This window comes from Glycine soja, chromosome 3 (assembly GCF_004193775.1).
Source record: "Glycine soja cultivar W05 chromosome 3, ASM419377v2, whole genome shotgun sequence".
Classification (NCBI taxonomy): domain Eukaryota; kingdom Viridiplantae; phylum Streptophyta; class Magnoliopsida; order Fabales; family Fabaceae; genus Glycine; species Glycine soja.
In genome coordinates this window covers 3470929-3490072 of record NC_041004.1, presented here as the reverse complement: position 1 = coordinate 3490072, position 19144 = coordinate 3470929, and the positions used below count along the sequence as shown (strand labels likewise).

Sequence of the window (19144 nt, the reverse complement as noted above, 5' to 3'; positions counted from 1 at the left end):
GAATGAGATGAACTAGTCATTATATTATTAAAATCTCTTATCGGGAGTTGCGTACTACGTCAGTAAGGTAGGGGGCAATTTTTTTTTAATCAAAATATCTTTTGGAAGAAAGTCAATATTAATATGCATACATTAATTATGTTTTTTTAAATGTCAACTTCTTATTTTCAATAAATGTTTTTTTAATATGCATACATTAATTATATTACTCCGGTACAAAATTTTTGTTTGTATCAGAAATGAGAAAAGTGAAAGAAATAAATCGAATAATAAGATAGAAAGAGATAAAAAAAATAATAAAAGACTTTAGTTTTTATTCTTTCTCATTGGAAGATTTTTATATTAGTTTTCTGAAAAGAAGATTTTTATATTATTAACTAGTCCAAGAGTCATCTTGCGTACGATCATTAAATTTGTTATTATAATTAAAAATAAGAATTTTATATTATTAACTTGTCAAGAGTCATCTTGCGTATAATCTTCAAATTTTTTATTATAAAAATATGAATTTTAAATTATTAACTAATCAAAAGTCATGTTTTGAATAATCTTTTGTTAGAGAAATGATGAAGAACAAACAAGAACAGCAACAGTAGATGTAGCAGAACAGAATTATCATACACACAAGTTGCAGCAGAATTGAAAGAGAAAGAGATGAGAAAGAACACACAAATAGATTTACGTGGTTCATCTTGAGTAAGGCTACATCCACGGAAGGGAAAAACAGAAAGCCTTTTATTTTGGTTGCAGTATACAAGTGCAAACTTATCCTATCCTTGAAATACAGGGCATCCTTGCCTTATATAGGCAGAGGACAAAACAGAAGAAAAATAACAGAATAAACTTCCTTATGGATTTTGCTCACAGCCCAACAATTCACCACCTTGAACCAACATCCATATAAAACACAAACTGCACCCTCCAAACACACATGATTTTAACCCCAACAATCTACATTGAGCAAGCTTAAGCAGTGATCAAACTTGCTCTTTGGAACTGGCTTTGTGAACATATCAGCAGGATTGTGCAGAGTGCTGATTTTATGAACTTTGATTCTTCTTTCTGACTGAATGAAGTGATATCTAACATTTATATGCTTGGTTCTATCATGATGAACCTGATCCTTGGCCAAGCATATAACACTAAGGCTATCACAGTAGATGTTAGCATATTCTTGATTAATTCCAAGATCATTTATCATACCTCTCAGCCAAATTCCTTCCTTTGCAGCTTTAGTAAGAGCCATATATTCAGCCTCAGTAGTTGAGAGGGCAACAGAAGGTTGAAGTGTTGCCTTCCAACTCACCAAGCAGCCACCAAAGGTGTAAGCATACCCTGTTAATGACCTTCTCTTGACAAGATCAGCAACAAAATCTGCATCAGAATAGCCAGTGAGGTAGCAATCTGAGTGAGATCCATAGATCAAACCTACATCTGCACTCCCTTTAAGATATCTGAAAATTCTCTTCACAGCCTTCCAATGTTCCTTCCGAGGTTGGTTTAAGAACCTACTGACCATGCTAACAGCATAAGCAAGGTCAGGTCTGGTGCAGACCATGGCATACATGAGACTGCCAACAACACTTGAGTATGGAACCTTTGACATATAGTCCTGATTAGCTTGAGCTTGAACCTTTATCACAGCAGACAACTTTTCTTTTTCTGAAAGGGGAGTGCTGATAGGTTTAGAGTCAGCCATTCCAAACCTTACAAGTATCTTTTGAATGTAATCCTTTTGAGACAAAAATAGCCTTTTCTGAGTTCTGTCCCTATAGATCTCCATTTCTAAGATTTTCTTTGCAGCCCCTAGGTCTTTCATATCAAATTCACCATTCAGGAAGATCTTCAGATTTTGTATATCACACATGTTTTTTGCTGCAATAAGCATGTCATCTACATAGAGTAGAAGTAGATCATTGATCCATCCTCCACCTTGTTGTGATAAACACAGCAGTCATAAAGACTTCTCTTGAATCCTTGGCTGGTGATAAAGCTGTCAAACCTCATGTACCATTGCCTTGGAGATTGTTTCAAACCATACAAGGACCTCTGTAGTTGACAAACATACCTTTCTTTTCCTTGAACTTCAAACCCTTCAGGCTGTTTCATTAGAATATTTTCTTCCAATCTTCCATGGAGAAAAGCAGTCTTGACATCAAGTTGTTCAAGTTCCAGATCTTGGTTTGCCACAATAGCAAGCAGAACCTTGATGGATGTATGTCTGACCACAGGTGAAAAGATTTCGTTGAAATCTACTCCTTCTTTCTTGCTGAATCCCTTGGCAACTAACCTAGCCTTGTATCTTATCCCTTCCTTTTTCTGAAAGACCAGGTTTCCTCTTGTATATCCACTTGCAACCTACCACATGCCTTCCTTTAGGTAGTTCAACAAGTTTCTAGGTCTGATTCTTATATAAAGATTCCATTTCCTCTTTCATAGCTAACAACCAATTTTCAGCTTCAGGATGATTGATAGCTTCTTGGTAAGTGGCTGGTTCATTTGAATCTATTTCTTCAGCTGCATGTAATGCATAGGCAGCCATGTCTTCAAAACCATATCTTTCAGGAGGTTTAGTGACCCTTTTTGGTCTCTGATTGACTCCAGAATTGAGCTGTGGAGGATCAGGTTCAACAGTCAAATGAGACTCATTTGCACTGGAATCTTCTAATTTCTCACATTCTTGAAGAACCACAGGAGATGTTTCGGAATGACCCCCTTTTTCTGAGTCTTTGGCTGTAGATTCTACATCCTTTTCTTAAGGAGAGTGGCAGCTCTGTGTTCCAGCAATTGAAACCTCAAGCTTGGGATGAAACAGATGTGATTAATCTAAAATTACATCTCTACTGAGAAGAACTTTCCTTTCAGATGGTGACCAGATCCTATAGCCTTTCACCCCATCACTATAACCCATGAACAGACCCTTTCTTGATCTAGGTACCAACTTTCCTTCATTGACATGATAATAAGCATTGCAGCCAAATACTCTTAGGTTTGAGTAGTTTGCTGTTTTGCCATTCCAGATTTCAATAGGGGTTTTAAGTCCTATAGCAGTAGAGGGTGTTCTATTGATCAGAAAACAGGCTGTATTGATAGCTTCTCCCCAAAAACTTCTGTTGAGACCAGCATTAGACAATAGGCATCTTGTTCTTTCCAGGAGTGTTCTGTTCATTCTTTCAGGAACTCCATCTTGCTTAGGAGTGTTCCTAACAGTGAGCTGTCTAGCAATCCCTTCATCTCAGCAAAATTTGTTAAATTTTGTTGAGCAGAACTCCAAGCCATTATTAGTTCTGAGTCTTTTAACTTTCCTTTTAGTTTGTTTTTCAATCAGTGCTTTCCATTCTTTGAAGCATTTGAAAGCTTGAATCTTCTGACTCATGATGTAGATCCATGTCATTCTTGAGTAGTCATCAATTATGGACAGAAAATACCTGCCACCACCTAGAGAAGGTACTCTTGTAGGCCCCCAACAGTCAACATGAATGTAATCAAGAGTTCCTTTGGTGGTGTGAATTGCTTTAGGAAATTTAATCCCATGTTGCTTGTCAAAAACACAGTGCTCACAGAATTTTAGTTCATCCAGTTTTTGATTTCCCAACAGCTGCTGTTTTTGAAGTATCATCATACCTTTTTCACTCATATGACCTAGCCTCGTGTGCCACAATTGAGTTAAGTCAGGTATGCTCTTATTTGATCTTGATGCAACAACAAATAGACCATCCTCAACACATGTTGTACCTTGAAGTATATAGAGATTACCCCTCTTTATACCCTTCATTACCATTGTAGAGCCTTTCTGAATTTTCATGACCCCATTTTCAGTGCTGCATTTGAACCCCTTTCCATCCATAATACCTATAGAGATTAGGTTCTTCTTCAGTTCTGGAACATGCCTAACTTCAATGAGCGTTTGGATAATTCCATCATGCATCTTGATTTTTACTGTACCAATTCCAATTGTCTTGCATGAGACATCATTTCCCATGAAGACATTTCCACCCGATTTCTCTTCATAGGTGTCAAACCAGGTTTTGTTAGGACACATATGAAAGGAACAACCAGAGTCTAATATCCACTGATTTTTAGAATGTTGGTGATGATCGGCAACTGAGAGAACAAGCTCATTTTCAGATGTGGAACCTTCCTTGGCAACAGCAACAGATGGTTTGCCCTTTTTCTTAGGACAATCTTTCTTCCAATGACCTGGCTCCTTGCAGTAATTACAGATATCCTTTGGATTGACATGAGTCTTCTTCTTTCCTTTAAACATCTTTTTCTTGATGTTCTTGTTAGAGTTAGAGACAACAAGACCATATCCATTTGATTCTTCAGAATTTCTAGGTGCTTTAGATCGAAGTTCCCTTGAGTATAAGCTGGATTTCACCTCCTCCATGGTGACACATTCCTTACCAACACTAAGAGAATTGACAAAGCTCTCATATGATGGTGGTAGAGAGGCTAACTGATAACTACTAAATAATTGTATTTTGATAGTAGAAAATTAGTCAAATATTGGCCTGAAATTAATTATTTAGCAGTTATTTGTGATTAAAAGTTAGAAAATTAATTAAATTGAATTTTTGGGTGCAGATATAAAATGGAGGTGTAACAAGCAAAAAGGGCAGAAAAATTGAAGAAAAGAAAATTTTTTGAAGAAGGCCCAACCCAATACGCGCGCTCAGCACGCGTCATGGGCTAAGCGGGCCAGGAAGTACACACGCTAAGCACGGAGTGTCGCGCTAAGCGCGCTTACGAAGGCCCAAAACCCACTTCAGCAGCTATAAATAGTGAGTCAGTCCAAGGGACAGAACACACCACCACAGAACCCCCTCTCCTAGGGGTTTCATTTACTCCCTTTCTTTCTTTCACCCCTCCTCTCATTGTAAAGCCCTCATGACCATGAGTGGATAATCCCCCTAGCTAGGGTCTGGCAGGCCTAAAAAGCCAATGATGTATGGAGCATTTCAAGAGTTATCAATAAAAAGAGGAATTCCCTCCAGGTTCTTTATTTATTTACCGTTCTTTCTTTTTACATCCTGTATCTCTGAACTTGCTTTCTGTTAGGGTTTAGTCCACTCGGGAGAGGGTAAAGCCTAATTAGGGGTAAGGAATGAATACTTGAATCTATTTTAAGGGTTAGGCCACTCGGGAAAGGGTAACGCTTAAGAGAACACTAAAAGGAGGAAATTATTGGGTTATCTTTTAGAGGGTTTTTCTTCCAGTTTCTTTTATCTATTTTTCTTTCTTGCTTATTTTGCATCTCGGACTTTGTTTTCTGTTAGTCTTTAGGCCACTCGGGAGAGGGTAAAGCCTAATTAGGGATAAGGAATGAATGCGTGAATCGGTTTTAAGGGTTAGGTCACTCGGGAGAGGGTAACGCTTAATAGAACAATTAAAGAAAGAAATCATTGGGTTAGCATGACTTAATGCCTCAATGTCCATGCTTTAGCAAACATCTTGAATGTAATCTTAAGACATCTTAGTTATTGAGTCTTCGCAAAGGGCATTTGGAAGATAGGTAATTAAGGTAGGCTTGTCATTGTGAGGCACCAGGGGCAAGTAGATGGATAGATGTGGGGCATAATTAGTTCGCTAGTATTGATAACAGCCAAATCCTGAATCCATATATCTAGGCTGATTAGACTTGTTAGATTTTAGCAATTTTATTATATATATTTTATTCCCTATTTTATTGTTTGAAGTTTCTTATTTTATTGTTGGTTTTCTTAGAAGTAGTTATTCCTTATTTTACTGTTGGGTTTTATTAGGAGTAAGTAGTTAGGCTTAGTAGATTTAGACTTTATTTGAATTTCGTAGAAGTAGTTATCTTTATCGCAATTTAATATTCTATTTTGATCTTTCAAGCTTTTATCTTTTTCTTTTATCTTCTAATTTTATCTTTAAATATCTTATCTTTACTTCTAATTTTATCTTTAAATATCTTATCTTTTCTTTACCTTATCTTCTATCTTTATTTATCTTTTATTTTAAATTCTTATCTCTTGCTTTTAAATTGGGTTTGCATTAATCTAAGTACAAACAAAGTCCCTGTGGATTCGACACTCGGACTTTCGAAAACTTTATTACTTGTGACGATTTGGTACACTTGCCAATGAGTTAACACTAACAGAATCATGGCAGCATCTTCATCCTCTATCTTAACATCTATATCTCTTAATTCCATCAAAATAGAATTCAATTCATCAAGATGATCTTTAAGAGATGTACCTTCTTTCATGTGTAGACCAAACAGACGCCTCTTCAAGAAGAGCTTGTTGCAAATTGACTTAGTCATATACAGCTTTTCCAACTTGAGTCATAAGCCACTTGCAGTTTCTTCATTTGCAACTTCATATAAAACTTCATCAGACAAGGAAAGCAAGATTAGTGAGTGAGCCTTTTCTTCTTGTTCTACAAGTTCTTTAGTCTTTGAAATAGAGGCCTTTTCTTTTGATTCAGAAGCCATTTCTTTCTTCACAGATGCAGAAGCAACAACAGCCCAAACACGTTGTTCCTTCAACAAAGCTCGCATCTTGATGCGCCACAGATTGAAGCTGTTCTTTCCATTGAATTTCTCAATCCTGATTGTGTTTGACATGATTTCTTGAGTGTTCTTGATCACAAAGAAGCAGCGAAAGAACCAAAAACAAGACTCCCACAGCTTGATCTTCGTATTTAGACGAGAATCTTGAATTCCCTTGATCGCAACTTGAGCTCTTGATACCAGTTTGTTATGGAAGTGATGAAGAACAAACAAGAACAGCAGCAGTAGATGCAGCAGAACAGAATTATCATACACACAAATTGCAGCAGAATTCAAAGAGAAAGAGACGAGAAAGAACACACAAACAGATTTACGTGATTCACCTTGAGTAAGGCTACATCCACGGAAGGGAAAAACAGAAAGCCTTTTATTATGGTTGCAGTATACAAGTGGAAGCTTATCCTATCCTCGAAATACAGGGCATCCTTGCCTTATATAGGCAAAGGATAAAACAGAAGAAAAATAATAGAATAAACTTCCTTATGGATTTTGTTCACAGCCCAACATCTTTAAATCTGGTATTCTAAAATTTAACGATTTTATCGAATATAATAATCTAACACTATATTTTCAAAAATAATAATTTAACATTAAATTTTGCAGTGATTTATTTTTATACTACTAAGACACTCCTAATCTCAATGTAATGTCACATCTATTGTGCTCACAAAGGAATACGCATTGTATAATTTTGACTTTTCTTTTCTTTTGTCTTGTTGCCCAATAAACAGATAAATAAGTAAATAAAAATAACATCACATCTACCGTGTTTAATTCTTATGCTAATTTCGTGTATAATACCACATCAACTTATGTATATAAAGCTAATTAATCAAAACAATTTCATCTTTCTGTTTCATGCACACTTAACATAAATACAAATGTGTCTCTAACACATTTCATTCTTTTTATGAGAATAAATAAAAAAATGAATGGAAAGGATAGATCTAATGAATGAATACTAAATTTGTATTATTCATTTAAAATAAAAGTACAAAAGTGATAAGTTGTTTGTGGCACCTACAAGAAAAATTTTCCTTGCACGAAATAGGGGAGAATATTTCTCTTTTTATTGTTTCTTAAATAAATAAATAAAATTTGATAACATCTGTTTTAAAAGTAATAGGGGATGAAGTTTAATTTTTTGAGTTTTTTTCCACAATTATTATAACTTTTTTTAAAAAAATTATTTTATCTTTTCATTCTCTTTTTCATTTATAGAAAAAATAGAATTCTTTCTTTCATATTTTATACACTCAAATAATACATTTTTTCTACTATATTTTTCATTCTCTCTTTCATTTATAGATGATTTGCAAGTGACTTGCGGATCAAGTTGATCCGCGAGTTGATGTTTAAGACTTACGGATCAAGTTGATCCGTAAGTCTTTTACGGATCAACTTGATCCGTAAGCTTAAAATGGTTGTAACTTTTGATAGAAATGTTCGTTTGAGGCTCATAATATGTCAAAACGCTCGAAATTGAAGGAGGAATCCCCTAAGAAATCCCAGATGGGATTTGATCAACTCATTTATCCAAAAAAATGGTTCTAAGTAGCTCAAAAATAGGATTTGGTTAACTTGATCCGCAAGCTTCTTTAAAATGCTTGGTGGTGGTGATGTTGTGCTGCTCTACTCTGCTTCTTCCTTGCGCATTCTCCTCGACTGGCATTTGACAGCGTGGTGGTGGTGCTTTACGGATCAACTTGATCGCATGTAGATTTTAAAGCTGCGGATCAAGTTGATCCGTGGAAAACTCGCGGATCGAGTTGATCCTTGTAATGCTTGTGGATCAAGTTGATCTGTGGAAAACTCACGGATCAACTTGATCCGCGTTTGGTTCGCCTCTGTTACACGGATTAACTTGATCCGTAGGAGTCTTTCGTGGATCAAGTTGATCCCCACGACGAAACATTGCAGGGGCATTTCTGGCATTTTCAAGTGATAGTGCACCTAGCAACACCCCATACTAAAGCATAAAATATAATGACGCTATTCAAAAAGTCCAATTCGTTTTTGACATTTTCAGGTTCGTTTCTGACATTTACCAACGTGAGGATGGGTGGCATAAACACAATTAACTCCTTGTGTTGTGTGTGTGGAGTCACTAGTGTTGACGCCTTGCATGGTTCATACGCATCCAACCTATTGTAATGTCAACATTTTTTCTGTGTTTAAGCCCGGGCTCGTGTGTGTCAGTGTCCAATTTTTTGTGTTGGTGTTATGGAAAGAGTCAAGTGTAGTTACTTCTTGTCTGTAAATAGATTTTCACGGAATATGTAGTCTCTATTACAACCTATGTAGAAAGCATTGCGGTCACAATTTTGAAATTAAAACAAACTTTACGGTTTTTAATGTATTTTTTTTTCTCTAGAGTGTAGTATTGCTTGAGCATTTCACAAAAATTTTCAATCTAACTTTTCTCGATTTATGGTTTTATAAGTGGTAATTATAATAATAAATTAAGATGACAGTATGTGTGGTTTAGGCAATATGGAGAGTCGAGAGCTAATAATTTCCTTATTCAAAGAAAAAAATGAAGTTGGATCACATCGTTAAAGTGGTAAAATAAGTTCATAGCTGTGAATCATAGCAAGTTTTTTTTTGGTTTTGATTGCCCCATCTCATGTCGGATTCAAAACTCAAAAGAATGTCCAAGTCTTAAGTAAAAAAAATAATGTAAGTATTAAGAGGAATGAGAAAGGAGTGTGTGTCTTCGATGGTAACATGGCTATTTATTCAACGACGAATGTTTCATGGAGGACGGATAGCACTTAAATTCGGTCAATTTTTGGGTTTTGTTTTCTTATCAATTGGGCTCCACGGTTCTGAAACGAATAAATTAAAAGAGGGTGTAGAGATATGAAGTGTGTCTTTGAAGTTTGAACTTTGATCAATGCTTTTATGTGGGGTTTGGGTTTTGTTGGTGGTTAACTTAATACATAGTAGGTGGATGAGGCAATTCAAACATAGCTAGGAGAATATCTCAACGGAAAGATAAGTGTGAATTATTTTAGCTTAATCGTGTTCAAAGTTGTACATGCTATATGTAGTTGTCACATATGAGGATATGCATGGGTTATGGAAAGGTACATGCAGAGGGGTAGATTTTTTTTTGTTGAGTGAGATTCAAAATGCCCTAGTGCACACGGTAGCATTTAAAGCCCCAGGTGAAGATGGCTTGAAGCTCGTGTGGTCTATCAATTTCAATGGCAAACAGTGGGGAATCTATGTGCAAGCTTGAAAATAGTTTGATTAAGGACCCTTCGAGGATCAAGAGTCTTAACAGTACTCTCATTGCCCTAATTCCTAAGGTGGAACCCATGTGCTCTATCAAGCATCTCCGTTTGATCAGCCTTTGAGCGTAACTTATAACATGGAGAAACCTAAAATATTTTTCTCTAGAAATGTAGGACTTAAGTTTGTGACCAAATTAATGAATGTTTGGGCTTTAGCAGATATCTAGAAGTATCTTAGGGTTGAATATTCATGGTAGTGTCTCCAAAAAGTTTCAAGGGTTGTGTTAAGAGCAGAAACACACAAACAGAAAAGGCAGCAGAAGCAGACATAGAACAACAAGCAGCAAGGAAGCAACAGGGGAATGCAAAAGCAAGCTATGTGACAAAGAAAGGAGAAGGACAAAGGCTAAAGAGGGAAATTCACAAATCACAGTACCTCAGGGACTTCGTGAGCAAGTAGTGGAGCAAAGGATGAGCTGGCAGTAGTGCTCCTGATGGTAGTGGTGCCCCTGGAATTACCCTGTCGGCTGAGAGTACACATCCGTTAGGATTACCTTGCTTTTTGCAGCTTTGCAATTTTCATTCCTCCAAGGCAATATGCCAACAGACCATTAGGGAATTGTTAGATGAATAGTTGCTTGAATGTTCTATATATAAATACTAACAATGTACTCAAAATGGTCAAGCAATAATACAATATCCTTTTCTCACCTCTTTCTCAGGAGGCACCTAGCCCTCGAATGCTAGGAAGTTCTTTGGTTCTTAACAAATTTGGTGCTTTCATTTCCTTCTCCCATGGCGGACTCCCCTCGAGCTAAATCTCCATTGGAACACATTGAAGAAGCAATCTCCCTGCTTGCCTCAAGCCAAATTGTCGTTACTGAAAAATTAGAGGATCTCCTCCTTCGAGTAGCTAATCTCGAAAACCCGAGCCACTCCTCAGCTTCGCCTTCATCTTCCTTACCTAACCCTGTACCCAAACCAGCCATTATCAACACTCCCAAAATGAAACTTGATGTTCATAAATTTGATGGCACTAACCCTTCGGGGTGGGTGTTCAAAATCACTCAGTTTTTTGTGTATCACTCCACTCCAGAACCCGAATGCTTAACCATTGCCTCCTTCACCATGGAAGGACCCGCCCTGGTTTGATTCTAGTGGATGACCCGCAACCACCAGTTCCCCACTTGGGCGGGATTTTTGCAGGCCATTGAGACCCGCTTCGCTCACTCACCTTACGAGGACCCAACTGGAATCCTCTTCAAGCTAACACAACGAGGTTCAGCTAATGAATACCTGCATCAGTTCGAAGCTCTGGCGAATAGGATTGTCGGCCTGCCGCCATCGCTCCTCTTGAGTTGTTTCGTCTCGGGCTTGGACCCCGACATCCGCCGCGAAGTACAGGCACTCCAGCCCCTAACCCTCGTTCAAGCCGCCGGTTTGGCACGCCTTCAAGAGGATAAGCTTGTGGAACAACGTCGCCCATCCCGCAAAACATGAATTTTTGTATCCAACAAAAGTTAACTAAATTTATTTCAAACCATAACTAGTCCCCCGACTTGAAACCAAAGATGAATATTTGTTTTAGACTTAAATATATATTTTTTTCATGTAATTTAATGTATTTTTTTTTTCCTAAATGTATTTATTTTATTTTTTATTCTTAAAACACTTTAAATAGTAAAAGGAAATATTTTAAACAGTGAAAACACAATATTTAAAGGGCTCAAAGGATAAAAAATACAATAAATATATTTTGTAAAAACTAAATCGATATTCTTTTGTAGGAATGAAAATGAAAAAAGCATTAAGTTGTAAGAACAAAAAATATATTTAAGTCTATGTTTTAAGAGTTTAATGTATTTACACCGATATTGTAAAAAAAGTTTTATATAATTATTAATCATAAATTATCGTTTAAATTATTTTAAAATAATTATTTAAAAATTAATAAATTTATCATATATGATGAATTATGATTGAATGACTGAAAACAAATTTTAAATTATAAAACATAATTCTTTTCCTCTTGTTTTAATATTATTAATTGATATTTGCACATGATTACTTAGAATCAAACATAAAACTAAACACACACAGTAAGAATAAGATTTAAGACACCACCATACCATGAGGACCCCTTTGATATGATCAAAAGTGAGATCAAACGCAAGCGAACTCTCATTCTTCAATTGAAGCATGACATCAACAATATCTTTTTCCTCTGCGTGTTGTCTATTCTGATCCCTGTGTTCATCAATGATCTCTTGGTAGAAATTATCTAACTCCTTGAAACTTCCTTCAAGACGAGCGTGCAATTCTTTGAGTTTATCAATCCAACCCGTGAATGGAATATAATCTGAAACAAAAAAGACACCCAAAATGGCCTGAAACTCACTGAGTAACCATGGAACCTACTCGCATCGCTTCCTTCGTCGTCATTGTCATACCTTCTCCTGAAAACAATTCTACATATCATAGTGCTTGAGAGAGAAATAAGTAATTCACTCACGTTTGAAACACCCGAAGAGGCATGCCCAGATATCTTTTTGAGCATTTGCTTCACCTCAAAATTTCTAATAGAGGAAAAGGTAGAAACAGACACGCTTGGAGCTAAAGATATGGACAACAGAAACTTTTCTGATTTCTCTCCAATACTCATTGTAAGGGGAAAATACAATATCTGAGCTATTATAGGATAATTTCTGTTGGGCAAGTAATTTAGGTCGTCCACAAAACTCAAGGTCATGGTTTTTGGGGACCTCTTTGGCCAGTTTAGGTGAGGAAATAACAATGGCAGGCCTTAAACCTAATTGAAAGGAAAATAGAGGATCATATTTCTTTGAGAGTTGCCAGAGCTGTGGGCAAAGAGTGGAGTTATCTAATTGGTGTAAATTTCCAATTATTGGTAGGTCTTTAGGACTTGGAGGATGGGGTGGTTTCTTGATCAAGGTGCCGAGGTTTTGGATAAAGAACATGAAAAGCAAACGAAGAGCAAGACATAGAACAAGTGGTAGCTTGGAGTACAAGTCTAAAGTGAAATCTCACATTAGTTAGAAGTGGAAAAGTTGAGTATTATACATAAGTGAGAAGAAAACACATAAACCTGAACTTTGAGATTTTATGTTAAAGTGTGGTGTAAAATTTTCTTATGTGATTATTCATGATTCATACCCCTGAAATTCCCCACCTTTCTATTTATTTTGGTCGTTACTTATCTAGAAACTTAAGTGATAATAATAATATAAATTTAGAGATCAAAATAAGAAAAAGAAATTAAATCAAGAGCATAATAAAATCTTAAGAAACTTCAAAAATTTATTTGAGTTTTCTTTAATCTAACAATTTACTCTATTAATTTCTTTCAAAAAAAAGACCCAAGCTTTTGGAGATACATCAAGTCCCATCTAAGTCAAATTGTAAAAATACTAAAATCATAAAATATTAAAGTAAATGATGTAATATAATATGTGTAACTGTAGTAGTACACCGGCTTAATAATCTTGTTTTTATTTTTTTTAAAATAATTGTATAAAATAAATATTTTCTATTTTGTTTCAATTATTAAAAATATTTACATATTTGGTATTATACTGTGAAAATTATCATATGCTTGAGTTTATACTAATTGCATAGATTTTTTTTGGTGAATTTACGTACAATATAAATATTCATCTAATTTTAAATGAGTTTACCATTCTAATATTATATAAATATTAAAGTCATATATTATATATTTTTATAATATATTTCTCAAAAAAAATAACTTTATATTTAATGGAAATTTATTTAAAATAAATTATGAAATATTTTTGTGTGGCATATTCACTACACAACGAAAATAATAATAAAAATAAACTTTTTTCATATTAATTAAATATTGATCGAGTATAAAATAAAATAAAATTTAAATATTATAAATAATATAGAATTTTAAATGAAAATCATATTATAATTCAATGATAAATATATTATATGTATTATGACCTTAAATTTAAATATTATTGTAAATTAAGTCGTATATCTCATGCTATGGATTAAACGCGCTAGTCTTATTTTTATTGTTACTATTTAATACTGTTATTTTTTATAAAACTTAATTTTAGTCTTCGGACTTCAACTTTAATTAATTTATTCTTGAACTCTCTCTCTCTCTCTCTCTCTCTCTCTCTCTCTATATATATATATATATATATTATAATATTTCAACGGCTGGAATCCGACTTTATCCCATTACGACCATATATACTTGCAAGCGTATGGTGCCATCAGTAATCAAATGTTTATCCAGAAAGTAAAAGCCATCAGATCATATATATATATGACTGATATCGAGTAAAAAGCAGCTTGTACTGTACAGTGTTTTATTGGAGTGAAGTTGGCAAACGATAGAAGCTTTTTAAAGATAAAAAGTTGGTCACAATACGTACAATGAGAGACTTGTCGATTAGCAATCAATATTGCTAAGCAGAACCAATGTGTACAAGTTGTCCAGCTCATTGTTGGTCTAGAGGGTTCTCAGACAAGATTTTTTATCATTGGAAACTTCTTTTTTATATAAAAAAAAAGTGATTCCTTCTCTTGTTTGCAAAATAGCCTAATTAATTCTACAAAATTACTATCTTTGCTTCAGTTGATCTACAAATTAAAGGCATCCACTGCTTCATCAGGTTAATCCCTAAGCTATTTCTAATTTTAGTTGAACTTTATTGCTTGCAAATATATTTTAGGTGCCAACAATTGATTAGTATAAAATTGTGTAGAACTAGTTTACATGTGTTAGTTACAACTATGATTAAGGTTTACTAGTATAAAATTGTATAAACTACTTATGTTTGCTGTTATTTCAGTAATGGTTAAGGCTATAACTAGTATAAAGTTATGTAAAACTAAGTTGTATCTGATGTTATTATTACAATTGTTAAGGTTATTTTTTTAAAAAAGTTAGTTAATATAAAATTCTATAAAATTAATTGTATCTATTATTATAGCAATGTTTAAGACTATTATCATTTGAAATAAAAAACTAATTTAGTAAATATTTCTTTAGAAGTCATTATTTCGTAAATAATTAATTATTTGTTAAAAATTAATTATTCAAACAATTTTAAAAAGAATTGACCCCTCTATAATCGATTTCTAGATCATTCTCTCTGGACATCCAACATCCCAATACCATAAATTTATGCTACCTACTTCCCTCATCCCCTTCAACTACATACAAAACATGCACATCTAACGTTTAGAACTTATACATCAATTGTCCATTGTCTCTTGCAATGTCAACATTATTCGGTTTATATTTCCATTTGGTGATATGCAACACATCACACATGTCACTTGCATACAAGTTTAGTGAAGTTGAGGTTGAGCGTCTCGCCATCATCTATGCGAGTTTGAAGGGACAACCACCACGAGTTCGAAGGGACAATTGTTGCCAAAACATGGAGGAGCTACTCATGCATGTTGAAGGGGAATTGGGGTTATTATGGCCTCTAGAGAAATTGCCTACACAATTGGCCTTCTAAGCTGGCTTAGCAAAGAAATTACTCATTTGACAATCCTTGTTTAATTTTCGTGCCCTATCAATAAACACTGATCAGAAGGAGGAGGGGGATTTGCAATCATAAACTAAGACTGTGCCAGCATTAGAGTATCTAACTATTTTTGTTATAGCATCCAACTTTTTGTACTTCAAACTTGCTCTTGCCCTCAATCTGATATATATATATATATATATATATATATATATATATATATATATATATATATATATATATATATATATCCCTCTAGTAACAGTTGGAGGCCATATCTTTAATGATAGCAAAGGCCTCGACAAATGATTTCTTTAGTATGGTTCCCACATAAAAAGCATCAATGCTTGTCTTATTTTTCAGGAGGAGAGCCTACTGTAGAAAATTTGGATTATTTGTTGTTCAGGAAGCCATGATTTGGGTACACCTCTAAAGCATATCTTGAAAGCACTCGAGAAAGGATTGAGGAAAGTTAATGATATCCTTCTCAAGCTTGTTAATTGGACTTCTCACAAGGGAAGTACTTGTTAAGCAACCTGTCATTTGTTGTGTGCAACAATTATACACAATATATTTTTTCTTAGATATAGAATCATTTATACTCCCTTACTAATTCGATACTCCAGAAAAAAAAAAAAAAACTCCCTTGTTAAAGTGCTTTTATAAGTACACATTCATCAACATTGATGTAAAATTACAAGATCATCAAGAAACATCATGATTTAGACATTAAAACCCATGTCAAGGTTCTAATAACTCCACTAAGTGGAAGAAAAAAATAGCAAATTAAATGGAAGAAGATACATTACTAATTATTTTCATCACAACTGGTTCCTTCTAGCATTTATATATGGCTCCTGGTCTTGGCACAAAGACAAAGATGATTCTTCTTGTGTTGGGTAATTCCTGGCAATACTTCAAAATCAATGTCTTCCTTTACTATCCCTTGCGGCAATTCCCAATCAAAGGAATGCAGAAGATTAGCAAGGACAAGTTCTAATGTCACAGCCGCCATAAGTATACCTGGGCAAATTCTACGACCTGCACCAAAAGGAATTAATTCGAAATCTTGTCCACGATAATCTATAGCACTATCTAAGAATCTTTCAGGACAAAATTCTTCGGGATTTTTCCAAACTTCAGGGTCTCTTTGAATAACCCAAGCATTCACATACACAATTGTCTTGGCTGGAATTCGGTAGCCATCTACAATGCACTCTTCAGTTGATTCTCTTGGTACAAGTAGTGGACCTGGTAGGTGCAATCTCAACGTCTCTTTTATCATTGCCTTGAAATAGGGAAGTTTTTGAATATCATCTTCATCTAAGAAATCTTTTGTTCCCCCCACATTTCTAACTTCTTCTTGAACTTTCTTCATTACTCTAGGGTTTTTTACTAGGGCTGTCATAGCCCAAACTGATGTGGCTGCAGTGGTATCTGTACCTGCTGCAAGTATGTTCTGAAAAGAAAATCAGTATTTGAGTATTAGTGGAAAATAAATTTTGCAAGAGTTTTGTTTTTTATAATGTACAAATCAACTGTGGTACCTTATCAAATCTGCTATAGTTAGTGTACACCAATGTAAAGCTCTTGTGCGAAAAATCGCTCTATAAGAAATTTGGTAGCTTAAGTATCCTGTGTCATATATTTACAAAAATACTTTTTATTTTTTTTATTACTTATTTTTGGTTCTTAAGTTTAATATAAATATTACATTATTATCTAGTCTTTCACTAGAAAGCAGAAACAATAAATTTGCAGCATAGTATAGTGGCACTATTTCCTTAATAATTGACATCCAGTAAATTATTATTATTATTATTATTATTATTATTATTATACGACCAAAAGAAAAGAAGGCACCAGAAGTACCGCGTTAACCACAAACAGATACAAAGAATAATGCCACAAAACAAACCAAAACAGCACGACTGAAAATAATTTTACAACACGCCTTTCCGATAATGAAAGGACTGTACAACCTCTTATTTTCAATTGATTTAGATCCCATCATCATTTCCACCAAGACCAATTAATTAAGAGATTTTTGTTTTTCTGAGGTCCCACACAAACTTTTTCTTCATCCTACCATCCTTTCCTATCTACTTTAATTGCTACTTCTAACATGAATTTGCCCCTTATCTACTTCGTATTTACCGGTCTTGTATATAAAAACAAAAAGAGGATATTGTATGGGTAAAGGAATCAAATTAAACAAAAAACAGGTTTTATGAAAAAAAATAAGGTATTACCAACGCATCCTACCCTTATTTTGAGTAATTTTTTCTATTTATTATTTTTCAAGTAATATAGTAAAGATATTAATTAGTTAACAAAAGTAACATAAAGAAAATGAAAAGTCATTAAAACAGATAGAAAAATTAGAGGAATGAAAGTAGGAATTAAAACAGACAAACATGAAAGTACCATGAGGACCCCTTTGATGTGATCATAAGTTAGATCAATTGAAAGCGAACGATCATTCTTCAGTTGAAGCAAGACATCAACCATATCTTGTTCCTCTGCATGTTGTCTATTTGGATCCATGTGTTCATCAATTACCTCTTGGTAGAACTTATCTAGCTCCTTGAAATTTCTTTCAAGTCGTGCATGCAATCCTTTGAGTTTATCAATCCAACCCGTGAATGGAATAAAATCCGAAATAAAGAAGGTACCCATCAATACCTGAAGCTCATTGAGCAACCCATGGAACCTACTCCTTTCACTTCCTTCATCTTCATACCTTCTCCCAAAAGCAACTCTACATATTATAGTGCTTGAGAGAGATATGAGTAACTCACTCAAGTTTGTAACACCCGAAGACGAGGCATGCCCAGATATTGTTTTGATCATTTGCTTCACCTCAAACTTTCTTATAGATGAAAAGCTAGAGACACGCTTGGAACTAAAGATATGGGCAACACAAATTTTTCTCATTTCTCTCCAATATTCGTTGTACGGGGAAAACACAATCTCTGACCCATTATAGGACAATTTCTGTTGGGGAAGTAGTTTAGGTCGTCCACTAAACTCTAGGTCATGGTTTTTCAGTACCTCTTTGGCCAATTTAGGTGAGGAAATAACAATAGTTTTCCTTAAACCTAATTGAAGGGAAAATATAGGGCCATATTTCTTTGAGAGGTGCCATAGCTGCATGCAAAGAATGGAGTTATCTAATTTATGTAAATTTCCAATTATTGGAAGGCCTTTAGGACCTGGAGGTAGGGGGGGTTTCTTGAAGGCTCTAAGGTGTTGGATGAAGAACAAGAAAAACACAGGGAGAGTAAGACATAGAACAAGTGGTAAAAGCATTGTGACCATGAGGAAGAAAAAAGTTGTAAATCATATAATCAATCAGAGTATGAGAATGAGATGAACTAGTCATTATATATATTATTAAAATCTCTTATCGGGAGTGTCGTACTACGTCAGTAATGTAGGGGGCAATTTTTTTTTTAATCAAAATATCTTTTGGAAGATAGTCAATATTAATATGCATACATTAATTATGTTTTTTTAAATATCAACTTCTTATTTTCAATAAATGTTTTTTTTAATATGCATACATTAATTATATTACTCCGGTACAAAATTTTTGTTTATCAGAAATGAGAAAAGTGAAAAACTTAAAGAAATAAATCGAATAATAAGATAGAAGGAGATAAAAAAATAAAATACTTTAATTTGTATTCTTTCTCATTGTAAGATTTTTTATATTATTAACTAGTCCAAGAGTCATCTTGCGTACGATCATTAAATTTGTTATTATAAAAATAAGAATTTTATATTATTAACTTGTCAAGAGTCATCTTGCGTATAATCTTCAA

General features: G+C 34.4%; 2 protein-coding genes across 3 annotated transcripts; both read right to left on the bottom strand.

Annotated features, from left to right (window-relative positions):
* Nucleotides 1-10339: 10339 nt before the first annotated feature.
* On the bottom strand, nt 10340-11390 carry LOC114405922. Its single transcript, XM_028368446.1, has 2 exons — nt 11077-11390; nt 10340-10750 (listed from the first exon to the last, which is right to left on the bottom strand). The coding sequence occupies exons 1-2, from the start codon at nt 11276-11278 to the stop codon at nt 10524-10526; spliced, it is 429 nt and encodes a 142-aa protein (XP_028224247.1). The 5' UTR covers nt 11279-11390; the 3' UTR covers nt 10340-10523.
* A 4554-nt stretch (nt 11391-15944) lies between these two features.
* LOC114405918 (cytochrome P450 83B1-like) lies at nt 15945-18720 on the bottom strand. Of its 2 annotated transcripts, XM_028368441.1 has the most exons (3): nt 17745-18720; nt 16865-16924; nt 15945-16776 (listed from the first exon to the last, which is right to left on the bottom strand). In XM_028368441.1, the coding sequence occupies exons 1-3, from the start codon at nt 18636-18638 to the stop codon at nt 16162-16164; spliced, it is 1569 nt and encodes a 522-aa protein (XP_028224242.1). In that variant the 5' UTR covers nt 18639-18720; the 3' UTR covers nt 15945-16161. The 2 variants fall into 2 exon arrangements, with proteins under 2 accessions (XP_028224242.1, XP_028224243.1); XM_028368442.1 differs by lacking the exon at nt 16865-16924.
* Nucleotides 18721-19144: the final 424 nt, after the last annotated feature.